This window comes from Lissotriton helveticus, chromosome 8 (assembly GCF_964261635.1).
Source record: "Lissotriton helveticus chromosome 8, aLisHel1.1, whole genome shotgun sequence".
NCBI lineage: Eukaryota > Metazoa > Chordata > Amphibia > Caudata > Salamandridae > Lissotriton > Lissotriton helveticus.
In genome coordinates this window covers 352,093,288-352,116,289 of record NC_136069.1, presented here as the reverse complement: position 1 = coordinate 352,116,289, position 23,002 = coordinate 352,093,288, and the positions used below count along the sequence as shown (strand labels likewise).

The window sequence follows — 23,002 nt, the reverse complement described above, 5'->3', positions numbered from 1 at the left end:
TTCAATCAGGCTGCTCTTTAGCTCTTCCAGAGCAGTCTGATGTTAAAATAATATATAGGGTTCCTTCTGATACAATAAGCATCTCTGGGATCTGTAATCTCACTGTTTCCCTGTCTCTGTTGCATATTTCTAATATTCATTTAATTGCGGAACTTCTATATTGTGGTAAAATAAAAGCATTGCCTCTTATGTGCTACACTACACCTGTTGCAAATTTCATGGGCTCCTGTGTTTACAAGATTTATTTTCTTTGGGGATTACATATGCCCCATGAAGTATGTTGTACTGTAAGGACTTAAATCTTGGATTTTGAGACATCCAGAGTGTGTATAAGCTACTATCATCTCTCATTCTTTTTCTTCTACATCCTTGCCTATGTCATTTGACAATACTCCCTGGGATCCTCAAGGTTTCCCTTTGTGCCATCTCGTACCTTTCTTTATAATCTACTGAGTTTTTTTTACCACTACCCATTTCCAGCATTGTTTGGAATACTTTATAGAATGTTGGAGTCAGCCGTACCCTTTCCCCATTGTTTCTGAATTTAAAAAAAAAAAAATTAATTGATTAGCTGGCAAATAAAATCTGTGTTTTAGCTCTGTGAATGGTATTATATTGTCCTTAATATAAATATCACTTATTTTTTCTAATCCTAATTTTTTCCATATAGCTTAGTCAGTGATATTTGGGGGTGTGAATCTCGAATTGCCGAACTAAAAAGTGGTGGTCCGCATGATGCAGGGGTGGGATGACCAAGGTTCAGGATGGACTGTTCCCATGAGGAGCAGGTCAGGCCTGATTTGCATTAATTGGGCCTCTGTCTATAGTGCACACAGAGGGTGGAAAACATTGGGTTGGAATGTGATTGCCACTGGTTAGACTATTTGCAAGCAGTCATCCCATCACCTTTCGGTGTTTTTTGATTGGCAGTGGTATGCCTGGAACCGACAGTTTTCCAAGCCAACTATTATCTGCCTATAAATTCTATGGATACAGATTTACTACTTTATGGTAAACCAGTTACTATATATGTATTTATGTTTCATGTCCAAAATATGAGTATGTTAAAATCCCTTTATGAAATGAAAATGACAAGAGAAACCGACACAGACATAGCAGATCTGACTCAGGGCCCCCAGACCCAAATACCATGCAAAGAATGCATGTGGGGAGTATCACACCCCATACACTTCCCCGTGAAGCTACGCCCTGCCTGTCTCACCTGTGACTGATAGTTATCTCTCAGAATGTATTAATTTAAATTTATAGCGTAGCTGCTGCTTCATGAGAAACATCCTGGTGCTAAAATGATCACGGAAGTAAAACAAAGTCTATGGTTCCTGGAACCGGAAATTCTTCAGTTGAGGCTTAAACAGACTTTCAGTAGAGATAGTACATAGATATAGTGATAAGGAATTCCAGCTAGTGTGGGCTAAGAAAGAGAAAGGTGTTCCACCAGCTTTGGCTCTACACCACATGTCTTTGATCTTAAGGACTCCACCTCCAGTGAGGGCGTGGAGTCATAGGAAGGGGAGTGCGCATTCCCCTGCTTTCCTTTCTGCCTGGAATCCCAAACTTTTGCTTCTTGTTTCAGAAAAAGACTGTCCAGGGGTTACGATAGTTAAAGGGCCACATGTACGACCATTTCATTTTGCGACTCCCAAATTGTGATTTATAGTAACTCACAAAATTAAATGTACTAATGTGTCTCTGACACATTTAGCGATTTCCAATGGGGTTGCAAATGAGCTTCCTCAATAGTTTTCATGAGGCAGGTCGCAATTTACGACCCATTGGGAATGGTCAATGACACAGTGATGGCAGGCTGCTTGGGACAGCAAACCACCATGTCTGTGTTTGCTTTTTAATGAGACAATCTTTTTTTAAAAGGCAAAACGGGGTGCGTTTCAAAAAGAAATGTAAACATTTTTTGTTTAATTTTCTAAGGGCAGGCAGTGGTCCATGGGACCACTGCCTGCACTTACAAAATGTTTCTGCTACAATTCACAAAGGGGAAGGGCCCCCCTGGAGTCTCCTTTCTTTTTGCAACTGGCTCCCACCTACTTGAAGTAGGTGGTAAACTGCGATTGTTTTGCAACTGCATTCCGGTCGCAAAACAATCATACTTGCCCTCATGACTCGTTATTAGGGAGGGGTGCCCTTGGCATGGCCCTTCCTAATCGCAAATTGCAAACCCTATTTTGCGAGTCGTTAGCAGGCTACCAATTCGCAAAATAGGGTTGGTACATGACAAATGGCGTTTTAGTGGTCGCTAACAGCATGGTTCTCCGTTAGCAACCGCTAAAACCGTTTGTAGATGTGCCCCAAAATGCTTCAGCTGAAGTGTCATTCTGGGAAGTGTCCTGTGCTGTCAAACCAAAGATGGGCACACAGCTAAACAAGCTTTCCTGCCAGGGTGCCTGCTTGCCTTAAAGAAATGCCATTATGCGCTACGAGTTAATCTGAAAATGTAAAAGGTAATCTGCAATTGTAAAGGATGCTTTGGAGCCGGTAATGGCTTTAATTGATTGAATCACTGGAAGCTTTGCGATTCTTTGCACTAGCACTTTTGAAGTGCTAGTGCAAAGAGTTAACAACTGAACTGTGAAGTGTGTACTTTTAATTGTAGTTGTTTACATAGCACACTACCCTTGAGGTGGTGTTGAAAGGACAGTTATGTAAAAAAAATTGCATTACTAACGGTCTGGATAGTACTAAAATCTGTATTTTTGAAGCACCATTTTATTGTAAAACGTTTTGCACATTTTATAGCAGTCCATCTTATACTGTGTGTAATGCAAGTTTAAAATAATGACTTACATATTCACAGTGTTTTCTGTCACAGGCTGTGACCTCATAGCTCTAGAAATACACAAGTCACTATTCTCCACTGCACCAACTAATATTTAATTCTGTGACTCTATAGTTACACACAGACCTCTGCAGTGTATTATCTAATCGAGATTTCATAATTTACCAAAGAGCATTTATCCACTGAACAACAATTGTTTTATTTTTAATTTAAACTGCCTGTTATTTTATATGTAGCTGCCTGACAGTGCTCACTGACCCAGCCCCTGACCCAGCCCCTATTGCATGCAGCATCTCAGCTCCCATATGCTCCCATATGCATAATTATAGATTTGACGCATAATCTGCAGATTTTCACACACACAAAAAATAGTTTATAGCTCAAACGGTTCAAAAGTTCTTAAAAACCAGCAACATATGTAGCAGTGCAGTAAAGGGTCATTTGCAAAGCTGGACTGGTCACCTTTTTCTTGCTTATTGCTATACTTGGGTGTTAAACTAATACTAACGAGGTGCAACCACAGATTGACCGTCTCTCTGGAGAAAAATGGGCACACCCATCACGTTAATTCAGAAAGGTGTTATCATCCAAATAAATTTAGTAAAAGTACTCTTTGTTTGTGAAAAATAAAGTACCATTGTGCATTTTTGGGTAATTTTTTGAGAATTTTTGTTTGAACTGTGTGGTATGCCTCTGACACTGAACCACAGTCACCCACAAACCTTTGGTTTGCTAAACACTGTTGAATATTATTTCCCCACCGTAAAAATGACTTACCTTGGGAATTGGGGGTGTTTGTTTGTCGATGATGAGGAGTACCAGGTTCTAGAAATTGTGGTCAGGAGGGGGTCCTTACGCTTAAAAACTTTTGATAGGGAGTTCTTAGCATCAAAAAGTTTGAAGACCTCTGCTCTACACACTTTGGGTATGCACAACAGATTGTGATGTGCTGAACGAAGTGCTCTAGAAGGATGATATATTTTTAACCTATCCTGGTTGTACAATTGACCATTCTGAAAAAAAGCTCTTTGCGTGACTAGGAGTGTTTTGAATTTAACTCTAGACTTCATTGGTTGCTAATGTAGTTGCTTTAGGCCTGAAGTAATGGAGTGTCATTTAGGAGTGATTAGTACAAGCCGGCTATAGCATTCTGGACCCTCTGAGGCAGAGTGAGCAGGTCTTGAGAGGCTTCCAGAAAGAGAACATTAGCGTGATCTAATCTGGATGTAATCAAGGCATGTACAATCCCCTTGCTGTTGACTAGAGGAAAATATTTTAAGAATGTTTTCAGTGCTTTTAGAAGCTTAAAACAGGTAGCGGCCATGGTGTGGACTTAGGGTTTAAAGGATAAAGCTGACTCTAGCAGCACCTGAGATTCCTGGCCACTGTTGAGGAAGTAGGTACTTGTCCCAACTTTGGAGGCCATAATGTTGTTACATCAATTGGAAAGAAACTGCCAAATACCAGAATTTCGGGTTTTATCAGAGCTAAGTTGTAGACCACTGTTATGCAGCCAATTGGCAACAGCAGTAAGGCATCCCTGGAAGTTACAAGCCACAGAATCACCGAGCTATTAAAAAGTTGATTATGGTCACGTACAACACAACAGCCTGGAGTTCTTACCCTGGAATCACTTATTTTAAATGCATTTTCTTCGCCTCTGCCACAAGAAGCCTTTATGGTTGATTTGTCAAAGTGATGCATGTAGGCAGAGCTCCATGTTTCCAATCCTCACCTTTTTACAAATCATTTTATGAAGTGACTGACTGCCCTATGTACTAAGCCCCAGTCACAAATAGACGTGAGAGTATCCGTAAACTATTAGAGCATGCCAAGCGAGAGCAGAGCCAAGGGTCTGGCTTGGTTCTAAGAGACTCTCTCTCTCAAAAAGTTTCGATATTTAGGGACGCGGTGGAGTCACGACCCCCTCCCGAGCACAAGCTTCACTGAGATTGGCTGCCAACACTCCAAACCAGGAAGTGTTGGCAGCCATCTTGTGACTCAGTAGAACCGAGTCACAAGAAAACAGTAAAAGAAAGGTGAAAACAAAGAAAAGGGGGCAGGGTACAAACATCCTGACCCCCTAGGCCTGCTCAGGGGTCCCACAAGGACCCCTGAGGAAAAAAAGAGCATTTATTTAAAAAAAAAAAAAATTATAATTTGCGCTGGGGTCTGGAATCCTGTGCTTCATTTAATTGTGGCCCCAGGGTGGGCCCGGTCTCTTGGGCATTGTCAAAAAATATTAGCGGGGGCCCGCGAGGTCCTCTGCAGCCCCGGGGACTGCCACCTCCTCGGGGCTATGTGTGTAAAATGCGGGAGGGCACGCAGCCCTTCCGCAGCCCCGGGGACTGCCACCCCCCGGGGCTAGTTTAATTTGTGCGGGGGCCTCCAAGGCCCCCTAAGCCCTGGGGACCCCCGGGGCTTATATTTTTATAAATTATTAAACCTGTGTGGGGGGGCTTGAGCCTCCCCCCACGCCCTGGGGACCACCACCTCCCCGGTGCACTAAACATTTAAAATGGGGGGTCTGTTATAGAGCCCCGGGGACCACCACCTGCCCGGGGTTATTTTCACGAAGGGACCTCCTGGAGCACTTAATGGCCCCCGGGACAGCCACCCCCCCAGGGCCGGCTCCTGCAGTGTCCCGGGGTGCCCACTCCGGGACACTGCAGTTTGCTATGGCAGGGTGGGAGCCGTGCGGCTCCCGCCCTGTCATAGCAAACACTGCTTTGGATTTTGGGAGCGAAACCTGCTCTCTCTTCCAAAATCCGAAGCAGATTGATTTTCCACATGGGGAGCTGCATGTTAGCAGCTCCCCATGTGGAAAAGCAATGCCGGCTCGCACAGGACGAGAAGAGCCGGCGGGACTGTGGGGGCATTGGGGCTCCCCCCACGGTTCCCAACGGATAGGGCCGACCCCTCTCCACAAAAAAAAATAAAGGCCGGCCCCGGGGGATGGGGTCCCCAGGGCCAAAAGAGGCCTCAGGAAGGGGGCCACGCAGCCCCCCTCGTAAAAAAAAAAAATATATATGGCCATGCCCTGAGGATAGAGTCCCCAGGGCCGGAATTGGCCACGGGAGGGGGGGCCCATGCGGCCCCCTTCCCGTTCATATATATATATATATATATATAAAAAAATTTAAAGGGGTCAGGCCCTGGGGCATGGGGGTCCCTAGGGCTCAAAAAAGGAAAAAGTAGGGGGGCCACAAAGCCCCGGTTCAAAAAAAAAAATGTTTAAAAGACCGGCATTGTGCCAGAGGCCCTGCCCCCTCCCAGCAACACTCTGCAAACGCGCCCTGTGGTGCATTTTAAGTTGGGGAATTAACTCCCCTTCAATACTGGAGGTCCCTGGGGGCCAACTAGCCCACCAGGTACCTCCAGTATGCGCCACTGGGCTGCCTTGCAGAGAGGTGGTCCGAGGCCACACCCCTTTTTACACCTCTGTGCAATGCAGCTCTGTGGTGCTTAGTGAAGGTACCTGGTGGGCTAGTGTGCAAATGCGCCCTATGGCGAGGTTTAAGTTGGAGGATTAAGTCCCCTTCAATCCTAAGGGTCCTTGGGGGCTAACTAGCCCAACAGGTACCGCCAGTAAGCACCAGGGAGCTACATTGCAGAGTGGTGGTACAAGGCCATGCCCCCTTTTTATACCACTCTGCAACGCAGCTATGTGGTGCTTACTGGAGGTAGCTGGTGTGCTAGTTGGCCCTCCTGGGCCCTCAGGATTCAAGAAGACTTAATCACCAAACTTAAAAAGCGCCACAGGGCGCGTTTGCTTACTTGTCACATCAGACCCCGCCTCCCTCCCTGCACAACAGTGCAAACGTGCCATGTGACGCATTTTAATTTGGGGGATTAATTCCCCTTCAATCCTGAGGGTCCCTGGGAGCCAACTAGTCCACTAGGTACCTCTTGTAAATGCCACAGCGCTGTGTTGCAGAGAGGTGCTCCGAGGCCACGCACCTTTTTACACCACTCTCCAAACGCGGATTTTGGTGCACTGCTGGTGGGGTGATGAGGTCCTCTTGTGTCCTGAGGACCTCAAGACACAAGTGGACTTCATCCTCTGAGCAGCAGTGCGCCAGAAGCCACGTTTGCAGTGTGGTGTAAAAAGGGGCGTGACCTCAGAACACCTCTCTGAAACGCAGGTCTGTGGTGCTTACTGGATGTACCTGTTGGGCTACTTGGCCACCAGGGAACTTCAGGATTCAAGGGGACTTAATAGGGATGTCATAGTTAGAAATTAGCATTTAAAAAACCTTAGAAATTCACTGAAAAAAACCATAGGTTTCAGTGAAGTTATAGTGAGCTGGACATTTCACTCTTACAAAAGCATAGAAATTTGGCTGTTATAGTTGGTTCAGCTAACTATTACTCGTGCACCCGCAATGCACTGCTCATGACGTTACATATTACATCATCCATTACATGGTCAGTGACATCACTGATGAGTAATCCACTGAGGAGTGGGGGCGAGATACTGGTGCCAAAGGACAATAAAACAACAACCTCAATGCTCATATCAAGTATATGAGACTGACTATTCTTGGTTTATTTAGTATTGACTAGAGAATTATATCTCAAGAATAAGGCACATATTAAATTAAAATCTCTGATTTACGCAAACAAATGTACAAATATTTGCCTCAGTGGATTACCATTTGCAGACATTGTAACTTGGTACAAACACAACACACTCTGGATGCCGATGTTTTCCCCGCATTGATGGCCGTTTTTTAGGTCTCGAGTAGGCAGCGCGCATGCGCTGTCTCTCCGAGACATCTAGATATCTGTATAGCGAGGGTTATCCCGCCTGCTGCTTGCCTGCTTCTTGCAATTGGCTTATGCACACATTGCTGTAATTTCCGTCCTCCCTATTGGTTGCTGGTCTGATGCATCACTTCCGTTTTTATAGGAAGCAGCACCGACCAACTACAGTTATATTGGTCTGTATGGCTTTGTCCGTTTCCTTTTGGGACTTCTTAGGCTTTTTTCTTTAAATCGCCATGGCACCCGCTTTGGTTGATTTAGAGCACTTTAAACCCAATAATTATCCGTGGTTGCCAGGTCATCCCGATGTAGTTTTTTCCATTGGAGGCTCGCTGTGGGCGATTAAAGAAGACTCTTTTATTTTGCGAGTCTGTAGGAATTTCTGATGAAGAGCAGAGGTCACTTTTCTGTCAATTTTGAGTCTGCAAAGCTTTTCGGAACTACTGTGTTTCCCCCCTTTGGTGCTGCAAACCATGGCACCGTTCTGACACATGCTCACCAAAGTACTCCAATCTGAAACTCATTAGTGCGACGCACTGTATGTAGCATAGACGGTAGTTAGATACGTTCCTGCAGCTTAGAATAACAGCAGTTGGTAGCCAGCACCATCCAACTGAAGTGACAATGAGGGGCAGTCCGGTCCGCCTGGCACAGTGCCGAGGCCGGAAAGCCAGCCAAGATAGTGAGAGAGGCAAGATTGCTGCAGAGCATCCCGGGTAGCCCCAAAGTATAAAGAATAGTAGGTGCGCATCAAGTCTGTAATGGCAGCGGGTAAGAGATTCTAGGAAGTAGTGCGAGTTTAAAGCCCACCCCTCGAGATGGTTTGGAAAACACCCTGCTTGCAATTACCGTGCACAACACTGATTGTGGGAGCTGTGAGGTGATGTCATATCTGGTAACTGTTTTGTGCTGCCTCGCTTTATTACTTACATAGCTGTGATATCATGGTGAAAACATTAAACATGTCATGGATAGGCTGCGCTTGGGTAACAGAAGATAGGGAGTTTTTATTAAGTTTGTTTTTCTTGTCATATTGTAAAAATGTATTATGTGTATTACGTCTATTAAAAACAGATTTGGGTAATTCTGAGTAAATGAAATCATCCCAGCTATTTTCAGACTGTCTGTTCCTAGTTGTGAATAACTTGCATGCATCAGGAGACAGTTGTATTCACTGGCGCTCACGCTTCGCTTTTATAAACAGAATGCACCTTCTTGAGCATGAGAAGAGTATCATTACTTTTGAATCCTACGTTATTTATTTTTTAGCAAACAGGCAGGCAGAAACTGGAACTGTTTCTGTAGTTCAGTAGTAAAGCTGTACTCTGGCCAGAGGGAAGCATGAGTTCCAGCCCCCTGTCCGCCTGGGCCGCAGGCTCTGTGGATGCAAGTTCCACTTCTTTATCCGGCCGATATCGAACAGTTCCTGCACACAGACAACATTTGACCCAGCTGTGGACCCATACTTTTCTGCCTCAGTGGTCAGTCAGTGGAAAAGAAAATGTGTTCACAGCGAATGCTAATAAAGTGATTTACAAGGGACCAGGCCACATACCTGACAGGGAGGGTCACTGGCAGGCACTGCTGTCGGTAAGTCTGGAGATGGGGGTGAAAATGTGTGTAACAACCAGAAAAGAGGTGATTATTGTCCAACAAGAGTCCAGGGTTTTTAGGTCGAGCCTGGGCAGCGCATATGCTCCTCAGAAAAACATGCTGTATTCGAGTATGGACTTGAAGCTCCGCCCATATTTTTTAGTGGCTTGTGTCAATGGCTTGTGTCATTGTCCTTTGTAAATGCTGGCTTCTGATTCCTAATAGGCTTGTTTGTCCCTCCTCAGTACCTCCTTGTCTTCATTTGTAACTTTCCATGAGGACTGGCCCTTTTACTTATGTTGTTACACATTGGTGTCGTATTTTGTCTGTAAGCACTATTTTCTTTAATTAATTTCTCCTACTGCAGGCAGGACATGCTTTCCTGCAACATTCAGAGCGTCATGCATGCTTTCACTTTCCAAGCAGCCTGGGGCAATGGCTGCTGCTTCTTTGAAATGAAATATGTCTCGCATCTACAAGAGTTTGAGCTATTGGCATTATAAATGACAATGCCATTTATGTGTGTGTTAATTATCAAAACAGATCAATAAACGGCATTGACATTTACAATATCAATACTTTTTTTTTTTTTTTTTTTTTTTTTTGTTGTAAGACATTTATTGTAAACAAATGAAAAAGAAGATTCACACTGCGTCACGCCAACAACCCGGAGGCAGGCCGCTATCAAGTAGGTCATACAAAAATTTCAGAGAAATAGATCAGAGGCCGTCATCCGACCGGGTTAAGCATGCAGAGGTAAACATGAAATACAATAAAGTCCTTAGCGTGTACAGTGCGACTTCAGCAAGTAAACGGTCTTACTTTTCTCACAGTGCTGCTGACATGTGAAAGATAGCGAAGAACAATGAAGCCGCCCCTAAAGAAGCAGCGGTCTACCACCCGCTGCTGCGGCCTGTGAAAAGGATGTGTCTATCAGCACCCTTTTTCTCCCAACAGGACCCCCCAACAAGCTAAACCAAAAACGTCAAACATAGGTGCAAGTACGTAGAAACAGCAGCCATACAACACTTCAGTCAACAAAAGGGTCTCGTGGGCCTGCCACGGATCATTCAGAAAGATGGCAAGTCATAGTCAGGGCGGTCGCGTAAAGGCATCTTTTCTGTGCCCGTATAGGCCAAAGGGCGTGTGGGGGGGGGGGAGGGGGGGAGTGTCAATGAATAGGCCACAGGAGGGCCAGTGGGAGGGGGGGCCAGGGACATAATCGGGGTCAATGGGGGCAGCAAACGCATAGCGTGCGCCGGAGCAGGGCCTGTCCGCAGCAGCGCTGGATCACGGGATTACAATCAGTAAACTACGCAGCGTGCACCTTCAGCCCATGTCATCTGAAACACTCGTAGCACGTGAGGTACCTGGGGTGTCTGATCCCGTGCGCTCTGTAGTCCACTGTATAAACGGGCCCCATATGTCAGTGGGTCTGGAAGCGGTGGGCATGGTCTCCCAGTAGTGCGTCAGTTGTGTGTGGCCGTAAGTCACATCTCTAATCCAGCTCTCGAAAGAGGGGAGGGCCGGTCTGCCCCAGTGTAGCGCGACCTGCCGTTTGGCATATAAAAGGAGTAATGCATGCAGTTTCCTGTCGCAGGGTGCAGTGTCTTTAACATACCCCAGCAGACCCAGTAGTGGGGACGGTGAGTCATTCCTATGTATGATGCGATTGATGGCAGTGAAGACCTCCGACCAGTATGTACTCAGCTTGGGGCAGCTCCAAGCCACATGAATAAAGGACGCACCCTCACCCCCACATTTCCAGCAAGTGGCGTCCTCACGGACACCCATACGGTGTAGTAGTGTCGGAGTGCGGTAATATCGGTGTAGGAATTTGAAGTGGATAAGCCGCAACCGATAATTTGGGGATAGGGCTGTGAGTTGCGTACAGCAATACTCCCATATGTCGTCCGGCAGCTGGTTCTCTAGGTCCGCAGCCCAAGCGTGTTTGGCCGTGGCCACTGTCACCGGGGCCTGTTCCTGCATGCAGTTATACAGTCTGGAAACCAGCTTTTTGGGGGAGGGTCGTGAAAGTAAGTTTTGGAGGGCGGCTAGTGTGCAAGGTTCCTCCGGGAAGCACGGTCCTATCTTCTTGCAAGATTCCCTAAGGGAATGATATAGTAACGTGTCAGCAAACGAGTAGGGCCGGTCGTCCCCGCCAGCGGGCATCTCGAAAAAAGTGCCGTCTGGATACAGGTCAGCGAAGGTGAGAAGACGAAGTCCACGGACAGTGAGGACGTCACCTCTTGCTGTCAAACAAGGCAGCATTGGGTTACCCCTCAGGGGGACAGCTGGCGCATAAAGCAGGGAGAGACCGGCTCTTTTCTGAAGTTCGCGCTAGGACCAGCGGACCATTTCCACTGTGTCTACCTCACGCGACGGGCATGTAACTTTTCCGTACAGAGCCACTCGTAGTGGCAAGGGGGCGACCACTGCTAGTTCCACCGCCGCATGCGGCTGGTAGGGGGTGGGGTAGGCCCAGAAATGCAGGAACTGAGCTTGCGCACAGAGGGAATAGAGCTTCAAGTCCGGGGCACCCAGGCCCCCTTGTCGGAGCGGAAGCGTGAGTAGGTCCCAGGAGACTCTGGCCTGACCGCCGGCCCACACCAGCTTCAGCAGCAGTGAGCGGACACGAGCGTGGAAGTGCGCTGTCATAGGCAGTGGTACGTTGACGAACAAATACAAGAATTTGGGGAGAACCACCATTTTAGCCAGTGCAATTCTCGCGACCAGGGACAGCGGTAGTTTGTTCCAGACCTCGACCTTCCCTTCCAACCAGTCCACCGCCCTCCCGAAATTCAACGACCACAACTCCTGCACGTCTCGGCTTATCCAGATGCCCAAATATTTGACAGCTTCCGCCTCCCATCTGAGGGGGTAATCAGGAGCAGGGCGATCAGTGCTCTCCGTCAGGGGGAAGGCTACTGACTTTGACCAGTTAATGGACACCCCCGCCAGGCCCTCAAATCTTACAAATTCTCGGAGCAGCGGACTCAGGTTATCTTTAGGATTCAGGACGTACAAGGTGACATCATCCGCGTATAGCGAAATCAATAGGCTTCTAGCACTAAAGCCAATGCCCCTGGCGGTGTGGTGTTGCCTTATTCGAGCCGCAAGCGGCTCCATCGCAATCGCAAAGAGGAGCGGGGACAGAGGACATCCCTGCCTAGTACCTCTTGAGACACTAAATGGCTTGGAGATGAGACCATTAACGCTCACCCGGGCTCTGGGTTCCGTGTAGAGGAGCTTGATCAGGGTCATGAAGTTTTGGCTGAAGCCCATCCGCCTTAGGACACTGAAGAGGTAGGGCCACTCTAAGGAGTCGAAGGCCTTGGTGGCGTCAAGAAACACCACCGCCGCCTGTACTGATGGGTGTAAATAGTGAAGGACAGAGAAGATAGTTCTGAGATTATGTGATGTCGCGCGGCCAGGGATAAATCCCGATTGATCTGGAAGCGCAATCATAGGCAACATCGGTTGTAATCTATCTGCAATGACCTTCGCGTATATTTTAGCATCCACGTTTATAAGAGAGAGGGGCCTGTAGGAGTCTAGCTGTTGTTCATCTTTATCCGGCTTGAGCAGTGTGATAATTAGAGCCTCACGCATGGAGTCTGGAAGGGAATTTAATTCGAGAGCCTCGACAAAGACAGAGTGTAGTCTCGGCGCCAGTTCAGCTACATAGGTTTTATAGAAGGAGGTGGTCAGGCCATCTGGGCCAGGGGCTTTATTGGCCGGCATGCTTTTAATCACCTGGGCGATATCTTGTATTGTGACGGAGAGGTCCATGTACTGTCTGTGGTTGTTATTGAACCATACGAGTGCTATGGAGTCAAGAAATTCTCGCAGTGATGTCGGTGCCGTGGGTTGTCTTGAGGTGTACAGGGTAGCATAGAAGTCCGCAAAGGCGCCTAACACTGCCTCTTGGCCCATCACTAAGTGTCCGGATTTATCATATATTGTGTGGATATAATTTGATTGTGTGCGAGGAGTAATCAGCCTGGCAAGGGTCCTGCTCGGTCTATCCCCCTCCCCATACCTGCGCGCTTCAGCTTGTTTCCCCAGAAATCGCACCTCCCGCTCCGCTTCCTCACTAAAGGCCAGCAATTTGGTTTTTAGAGCTCCAGCAACCGCCAACCACGGGTCAGAGCTAAAGGCCACATCAAGGTCCTTCAATTCCCCCTCAAGTTTAGCTAACGTGTCTCTGATGGTGCGTAGGACCCCTGCTTTTCGTGCTATACATTGACCTCTGATTACAGCTTTAAAGGCATCCCACACAATAGCCTCAGATGTGGCAGACCCAGCATTCTCAGCAAAATATTTAGTGATGTCCTCTCTGATCTCCTCTACGAACACTGGGTCAGTGAGCACGTGTGGGGGAAGGCGCCATGTGAACGCCCTGTGTATAGTGTCCGGGGGGCGCAATTCCAACATACACGGAGCATGGTCCGACAGTGATCTAGCCATGATATCAACATTCGACACCCATGTCGCAACTTCAGGAGACACCAACCAGAAGTCTAGCCTCGACCAGGCAGCCTTATGGCAGGTGTAGCAGGTCCCCACTTTGACTCCCGGATTCCTAGCTCTCCACACATCTGAAAGCAGACCCTCAGACATGACGTCAGAGAGCGCCTGACGCGCTCTAGTATGCTGCGGTCTGCTCACACCCCTACGATCCATGTCGTCATTCAATACAATGTTGAAATCCCCCCCCAACACAACCGTCTGGCAGTTCAGCAACTCAATCCTCGCCCAAACACTTCTGAAAAAGTCAGGATCGTCCACATTGGGGCCATAGATTGCAGCCAGGACAATGGGTCGTCCCTGTAAAGATCCATGTAGCAAGACATACCTTCCCTCCCCATCACGCACCTGGGAGTACTCCCGCCAATCCAACCCTCTGCGAATGAGTATTGCAACGCCCCTTGCATAGTTGGAGTAGATGGAAGAATAGATGTGCGCCCATCTGGAATTTTTCAATCGAGCTGAGGGGGTCACGTTTAAATGAGTTTCTTGTAAGAAGCAAATATCAACATTGTGTCTGGACAACATGCCATGCAGCAAACGGGCCTTCCTGAAGTCCCCAAGGCCTCTAATGTTCCAAGTCCAGAGCTTGATACCCCCCATTAGAGTGCATGACAGCATCGAAACCCCACCACATAACCCCGCCCCCGGAGGTCAGACAGGCACCTAGACACCATAGCTGCTGACACAGCGCGCAAATATATAGGCATGTGTAGTAGTACATTGCACCAGATATGAACTAAAACTCGCAACTTGTGAAACCCCCCCCTCCACCCCCCTCCCTCAGCAACCCCCCAAGTAGGTCGTGACATATCCCAGAAACATGCACGCATAGCGTGGAAATACCCCAACATCAACAACAAAGGTAGGCACCCCATGAGGCGTGGTGCGCTCGGCAAACACCCCCGTATACGCGGGGTGGCTACAGTCAAACTTTAGAGTTCCTGGGTTCTAGCAGTGCCCCCAAACCCTGGTCCACAAAGTCCGCGAGCAACCAATGTCCCAAAGGAGGCGCGATGACAGCAGCAAAATTTGGCGCACAAAAGCGTCTCAATGACTTACCCCCAAGGAGTCGGTTCGGGAGGAACAGACCTGTGTGTAAGGCTGACGCAGGTTCCCAACTTCGAGGCAAAGAGTAAATTTGCAGCCGTGCAGGGTGAGCGTTGTAGAGTTCTCAGTCATTGTCACTGAGTTGATCTGAAGCTTCCTCAAGTCTTGGCGATTTTCTCCTGGCTCCAGCACAAATGTGTTTGGCGAACTTGAGGGCAGACTTCGCGTCAGTGAAGAAGTGAGAGGTGTTTTCGTGTTGAACCTTCAACTTTGCCGGGTATAGGAGAGAGTAGGGCACGCCAGCTTGCAGTAGAATTTTCTTTGCTGGTAGGAATTCTTTACGGGCCGCCTGCACCAGGGGGGTGAAATCCGGGTAGAAGGAGATGTGGTTGCCGTGGTGTGTGATCTTACCCTTCTCTCTCGCCAAGCGCAGAATGACGTCCCTATCCTGGTAGTTGAGCAGTTTAGCCAGAATTGGACGCGGAGGGGCTCCCGTCGGGGGTTTTTTCCCAAGGGACCTGTGCGCCCTCTCCACCGCGAAAACCGGGGATAGATCTGGATCGAACAGTTCATGTAGGAGGCTCGATACAAACGACTCCATCTTTCCTATGTTGGTAGTCTCCGGAATGCCTGTAATGCGGATGTTGGATCTTCTGGAGCGTGCTTCCAAATCGTCCGACTTGGCGCGCAAATTGTCGATTTCCCGCTCCAGCGTCGTGATGTGTCGCTTGGCCTGTTGCTGGAATTCGCAACATTCAGTTTGCCTATTTTCGAGACAGTCCAGTCTCTGCTCGTGGGTGTCCACCTTTGTCTTCACGGATTCGAGTTGCGCAGCCATATTATCAAGCTTGGCATCTATGCTCTTCAAGCTGGTTCTCACCTCCATTATGAGGGCCCCAAAATCTATGTCCGGGGTAGCACCTTGCGATGACGATGCGCCAGTATCCGACTCCATCGCCGTGTTTTTCGATGTCTTTCTATTGTCAAAGCTTAGTTTAGCTTGTTTGGCGTCGTTTTTCCCCATCTCCGCAGTCCGAAGAAAACCACCGGCCCCTCAATGGAGCAGCACCTATCTTGCGCCACTGCCAGCTAGTGTTCAGCCTGCTCGTGATTGTCCAGGTGGTGCCAGGGCGCGCCAGGCGTGATGAGGCGGACGCAGTATGTTGGGCCAGCCGCGTTAAGGATAGCCGCAGGTGTCCAGTGAGGTCATCAAACCGCCGCGCGCGGAGCGGGCTCCCCCAGGGCCCAAAATGGCGGGTCCCCGCAGCGCAATGGGGAATCCACTCGCCAGGCAGGAAAAACTCAGCACAGGGGTTCCAGGGGATCAGTGTTGCAAGGCGCCCCACCGCGCGCACAGCGGTCCGCTCCGCTGAGTCCGAGATCTGCAGGAGGTCCGGGCGCGGCTACGAAGCGGGAGGATCACCAAGTTAACCCCGTCTCTCCGCAGCACCTTTTCACCTCCTCCCCGGCCTCCGCAGCAATGCAGGTGGTGCAGGCGCGACCTCTTCGTCCGTCACCGGGCCCCCCACAGGTCAGCGCCGCCGCAGGTGGACGCAGGATCACTCCGCCACGGCGCGGCCGTCCCCGCCAAGCCGCGCCAGTCTCTGCTAGTCCCCCAGTTTAGACCGTTGTCGGCTGCAGCGGGGGTCCAACAATAAAGTACCTTCGGCAGTGTCGCGGCAAGCGTCGTTCCTCCGCAAAGTCCTCTCAAGCTGCAGGGGCCTCCGCAGCCTCGGCCCACAGTGTCATGCGGCTCCCAGCGAGAGGCACTTCCGGTGTGGGTCGAGATCAGCACGTCGGCCGACGAGAAGTCAGTCCGTCTCCGCTGCTAAGGAGAAGCACCTCCGCGCTCCAAACCCGGACTGAAGGATCGCCCGGGTGTACTGAGCTGAACCCTGGAGGAATGGGGGACTGCAGGCGCCAGGAACAGGATAACTAGAGGATTAATTGGAGTAGCCGGCGGAGCTCACTCAGATAGCGGCCATCTCGCTGCTCGGCTAGCCACGCCCCCCCCTACAATATCAATACTTAAACTCTCGCAAATGCGAGACCTATTACATTGCAAATCCTTGTTTGGATGGGGGATGCTGCCTGCCCTTCCCACTGCCCTCCCCACGCTGCTCACAGTCAGTTTGCCACCTGCAACAGCAGCGCTGTTTAATTAAGTGCTGAAATGCAGGAGGCGAAATGTCCTTTGGTATAATTATTGTGGCCCACAGTCGACATACCATTTCAACATCCCATGCCTATTTCACCAACCTTGATGTTTACACCCGCGTTTTAAGTGTGAACAGCTTGTACTCATTAAGTAACTGGATGTACTTTACCATCTGAACTGCTCCTATCTTGGCAGTTGGCTGATGCACGTATCCACGGAGCACCCTTCTCACTCCTCCGTTGCTGCCTGCTATTTCGCGAGCAACGGGGGATTGGGGTCACCACCCTTCGGGGCCCTGCTGCCATGGAAGAGCAGCAGACTATCTGTTCTTCTCTCACTGGGCACCAGTTGCAACCCACCAAATGGGCTGCCTTTAGTAGGGGCACCGTGGTAGCCTCCTTCCATGCAGCCAAAGGCCTCCTTCACAGTCGCCTCATGTTGTCCCTTGGGGTCAAGCTTCCCTCCTCTTCACATGTAAAGGTTGGTAATTTCCTTTTTTGTAATATTGTATTCTAACAAAATTTACATTGTTGCCTGCGGATGTTAATTAACTTTTTTTGTGCACATTACTTCTAAAGGGAATCCAGCCTTTTCTTATTTCCTAATAACCCCACCTTGCCCTTCTTTTCAGTTACAAATCACCTGGAGCACCTTTTCATATTTCATTTTAATTACATCTTAAACCTTACTTGTCAAATATATTCAAACTGAATTAGAAAACATATAAGCAACCCTCAGTAATATGAACACAATGCAATTGTCTTTTAGTTATCCTTGTTCTATTGCATTGTAGCTTTCTGAGTGATGGCTGGTCAGAGTAACTGATCTCCAATACCTATTAATGTACTTTCTGTACTATGTTTTGGGTGAAACTTGACTGCTATTTGTCCAAAATAATGTGAACCCTGAAATATTGTTGGATTTTAAAATAGGCTGATTTTTGGAAAACCTTTCTCAGGGAGGGTAGCCATTTAAAGGACCGATGAAGAAAACTGGATCTGAGGTTTCACAAAAAAAATGTGTATTCCTTCATGTGGATGTCAGGGCTTGAAATAGATTTCCAGTCAGAGGTGGAAATTTCATAAAAGTGAAACATTGATGGGAGAAAGCTTGCCACTTCTGGATGATACTTGTTGGCACAGATAGGATTTCCCTGGGGACTCTGTATTCAGTGTTTTGCTGGGAAAATGCACTTTACAGTCATATCCTCTAACAAGTGGTTCAAGCAAGTAATGGCAGACGTCTGCCTCCCCTTACATTGACTGTCTTTAACAATTGCAAGGAGCGAAAGATTACTCCAGGGAGTTCAGGAATCCAGCAGTCCCCATATCCGAAAACAGAAGGTTTCTACAGTTTTTAATTTTATCTGTTTACAATATCCAGGATTAAGGAGTTTGAAAAGTATGTAGATGATATAGTGATAGTCGATATTGTGGACACAATACATTTTGTAGGTTGATGTTTTGGTCACAGTATTGTGGTAATATCACCCTCTGGACATCTATGAGCTGCACCGCCTTCTTCATTTGCTTCCTTTCATCAGTAATTCACTCGCCTGCATCATGAAGTGGAGAGACAATACCCTCAAGGTTCTACTCCCAGTCTCTGGGCCAGACATTAGTTCATATTATTGAATCCCCACTGGTCCTCAGCAGGCCAACATATAGGAAGAAGTAGTACTTTTATTTATTTTTTCCTGTTTTCTATTTTGTGACCTGTGAGGATTGGTAAATAGGGTCTTTGGCCACATGGGTTACTGGTTCCCCGGGCCTCTAATAAGTCTGGAGCTCTTTGATTTAAAAAAAAATACATGTACGTATTTTTTTTGTGTTCATATGTGAACTGGTTTGTGTTGATATGTGAGTTGGTTTACAGGACTCATGAGTGTTATCAAATATTCCTTGCTATGAGTTGGAAGAGGAGATGATAATAAATTGTCTGGTTCCTAAATCAGCAACTTTGGTTTGTGATCCTTGCACACTTTTGCATTTCTTAATGAATACGGCTATTTCCATTCCTCTGGGTTTTTCTTTGATCTTCCAAGGACATGGTGAGCATATCCGGCCCCACATGGCCTTCGAATTTTAAGGACAAGTACAGCCAGGTCACTAATTTTGTAATCATTGATATGCAGTAAATGATCTCTTAGTTCTGAGTCAATCCCATAGGAACTGATCTTGCGGATTGCAGATGTGATAGTCATTAAATTGTTTGTGTCTTGGCCAAGCAGATTTGATTTTCAGCAAACCTTTGGTGCTTAAATTTGTTTTAAAACCCCTCAAAACTGGCAACGATTTTACAGTTGGATAAAGTTGTCCTTTCTTGCCAAGTTCAGTGTAAATTGGTCCTGTAGAGCCGTTGAGCAAAACTCTTATGGGAGTTTTGGATGTGATTCACAAGTTCATACCCCTCTCCCCTTCTCTAGAACTATTACCCATCTTGACCAATCTCCATGAAACATGACAAAATATTTTAACGGAACACTGCTATTTTTATGCTGATTTGTAATATTATGCCTTAGTTATTAGCTTTCAAAAACAGTGAGCTCATGAATGACGTGTTTTTCACAGTAGTAGCCTTTAGGCTTTACTACCCCAATAGTGTAATACATGTATTTAATGTTGCAGCAAATGGAAGAGCAGAGCTACTAAAGATTAATCTCCGTGAAGTTGAACTGGATCCTGATATCAATCTTGATGTTATTGCTGAAAGGATTGAAGGCTACTCTGGTGCTGACATAACAAATGTGTGCAGGTATTCAATTTTCAACTACGCAATGTTACTGGAGGTGCTGGTATATAATGTAAAACTTTCCTGCTTTTTTCTCTCTCTCTTACTCTTTTGCACTCACCCTCTCTCTTCTACCCCCAGACTCTACCTACCTGTTATGCTGCCAATATAACTTGTGGCCTGCATGTTTAAAGTAGATCAGTGCAGTACACATTGAACTTGTGAGATATCTCATTAAAGCCTTTAGACTACAGGCCACATGTTTTGTAACATCCTCTTCCACATCTTTAACAACCTCCAAATCTTCACACTCCAAATATCCTTCACCTCTCACCCTTGATTAATAATTGTTTTTTTGTCAGGTACATTGTGACAGTAGTAGAGGACAAACGCGTCACATGCTTCTCTGCAGCCCCTGGAGTGTAGGACGGCTTCAACCCTCCATCCTTCAGGGGGCCTCCATTAAATTCAAAATGAATATTTGTGAAGTATGAAAGACTCATGGAGCCCAAATCACATTCTGCATGGGGGGGGTCATCATTTTTCGTTACAGAACTGGTAGATCAATCTCAGATGCACCACTGCCCATTCTTATCCTGTGGACTGATACACATGGGCTCCTTGGTGCTAGCAATCATCCACTGCTGTGTCAAGCAGACTTGGGTGAGGGGTATATTATGAAAAAACCTTGCAGAGAGGTAGGCATGAGCAGACCCCTGCAGCCTCTGTACTAACCAGTGTGAGCTATTTTTCGATGTGTGCGCCATGCCCCCCTTCTTTACCAGGGTATTGTATAATATTATATTTTATATTGGTGTTAAAAACACTCTTGATCGTGGTTGCCACCCTTCGGTAAATCAAAGGTGAAGTCAAAAGACAAGTTTTGATGCAAGCACAAAATGTCCAGGCAGGACTTCTCAACCCCTCTACTCCACTCCATGCGTCAGTCATCCCTCTCGAACCCAATACCTCTGATGGAGTGGATGCACCCCAAATTAAGCACACCCTTATTAACTATGCAGCAGGTCAAGGCCTTCAAATAGTCTTTGCTACCGTTTTTTAATGATTCTAGGTTCCTCTGTGGCGTCTTTGGGCCCCATGGATCTGTCAGGGCCCCCGGTGGACTTCTGCCAGCAAGGCCTGCTCTGGCGCCGACTGACCATGTCAGCTCCAAGCCGATCGCAGGCCATGCCTTCATACCTATGTACAGGGCTTTAAGTGGTAAAAAAAAACTGGGGGTGCTCTAAAAGGGGCGTGGTAAATCTCTTAAGGGGGTGGAGCCTATCCGAGTAGGGGCGTGGTCTAAATCAAGATAACTAGCACCGTGTGCTTAAGAAAATCATGAAGTCGCATCCAGCAAAGGATAATAAAATAGGCAAAAAGGTATATTTATTAAGTATAAGCCATAAACATACCAAACACTTTAAAAAACATGTAAATGTAAGCATTAAGAAATCTAAGTTTTTCTGAAGTTTGTACAATGCTAAAACCCCCTTTTTCTGCAGGAAAATTTGTGAAATCCCAAAAGTCACGTGTTCCAATGTAGACAAAACACAGGCATTAGTAACTGCATCTCTACAAGTACAAGCAGAATCTTGGAAAGATAATGCACACTGCAGCTCGCCACCTGACATGGGTCAGGGAGGACATCAAATTTGAAAAACTACAGGGCAATCCGACTGCCAGAGTAAACACAAATTTTCATTTACTTTCCCCTTGTCAATACTTTGACATCTGTGTACCTCCTTCACGCACAGTTGCAACTGTATTATGTGATCACTGCTCCATGCACTATCAGAGAGGCCAAGGATTGGATGACCATGTATTCTGAACATCTTTCTGACACACTGACAGGCACTGTCAGTTTTTGAGACAAACAGGCCTTCAGCCTCCACTTTAGGGCTCTCAATCAGTGCTTGTTATAAACTCTTGGAAGCCACTTTTCAAAATGTGTTCTATACAAGAATTATTTTTTTAAGTTCAAGAGAATTTTATACAAGAATTATGATAATCTACAAAAAGAAAAAACGGAAAAACAACGTCCTGAAAATAGCTGACACTCTTAAGGAGTGCAAGATTACGCGCAACGTGTAAAATTTGAACAGGTAGTAAATCGGTGACATGGATTACTTTAAAAAAAAATTCACACAAATTGTTCAAAACTCCATCAGTGTTATTTGCCAGAACAGTTGAGGAAATTAAGCTAGGGCCTGATAGGGTCACGTTTCATGTCTGTTTTTAATTATTACCAGGTCTGAGGCTCACAGGGACCCGACCCACTTAAAGTCCTGGCCACACACCTCCTATGAGGACATTTTCTTATACAATTAACACAAGTGTTCTCACTCGCTGGAGTGAGTATGTTTGCTAGCATCTGGAATGTTCAAGATGATAGGCCTTCAAGTTGCTTGTGGGACAAGAGCGTTTTAAGGCTGATCAGTTACTGGAAGCAACGTGATGACGTGCAAGAAACTTTGCAACAAATAAATACTTCACACCTTTCTGCACGATGTAACAAACGTTTTTATCTGCATGAACGTTTGAGTGACATCGCAAATGTTCATCTTTCTTTGAAAAATTTCAGCGCGATGTCACTCAAACGTAAAAACATAAATAGCTAAGAAAATAATTCAGGGGGGGGCTGAATCTTAAAGGCAGAGTGAAGCTGCAGGGGCTCTTGGAAGGGGTGAAAAAATATCAAAGCCTCATTAATATGCACAAGTGCTCGGGTGCGGCTGTCTGAGCCCGAGCTGACACACACGAGGGGGTGGGGGGTAGGGGGGCTGAATCTTAAAGCACTAGGCAGAGTGAAGCTGCAGGGGCTCTTGGAAGGTGTAAAAGAATATCAAAGCCTCATTAACATGCACAAGTGCTACGGTGCGGCTGTGTGTGTGTCCGGGAGCTGGCACACACGAGGGGGGCTGAAGCCCTTTGATTCCGATGCATGAAGTCAGGAAGGAAACGGAGCTCTCACTGTTTACCAGAATTCTTTTTCCTTAACTGAGAAAACATCGCAGCAGCAACCTTCACGGCTTTAAGTGGGCCAGGTCTGAGCACCGGCAGTTTTATTTTGGGACCCTCGAAACGGTTCTAAAAAAATATATATATAATTAAATGAAGAAAGGGCTACCTTTGCCAGCTGCGAAAATAGAGCCCGATAGAGACCCGTTTCGAGGGCCCCCACAAAAAACTGCCGGTGCTCAGACCCGGACAGACCCGGCCCACTTAAAGCCCTGCCTATGTAGAAGGCCACACAGTGGTTCTAGCTGCTTCGGTTCCGGTTCCTGATCTGACCCTGATGCTAGTTTTAGATCCTTCCATGTATAGAATATCTTTTGATCTCAGTGCTGCAGGGGCAACAT

General features: G+C 47.1%; 1 protein-coding gene across 1 annotated transcript in view; it reads left to right on the top strand.

Moving 5' to 3' along the window:
* The window catches only part of KATNAL1 (katanin catalytic subunit A1 like 1), a 314,538-nt gene that overhangs the window by 272,019 nt on the left and 19,517 nt on the right, over positions 1-23,002 (top strand). The window contains exon 10 of the mRNA XM_078657135.1: positions 19,538-19,664. Coding sequence (XP_078513261.1) covers positions 19,538-19,664 — 127 coding nt within the window. The remainder of the gene's footprint in view (positions 1-19,537; positions 19,665-23,002) is intronic.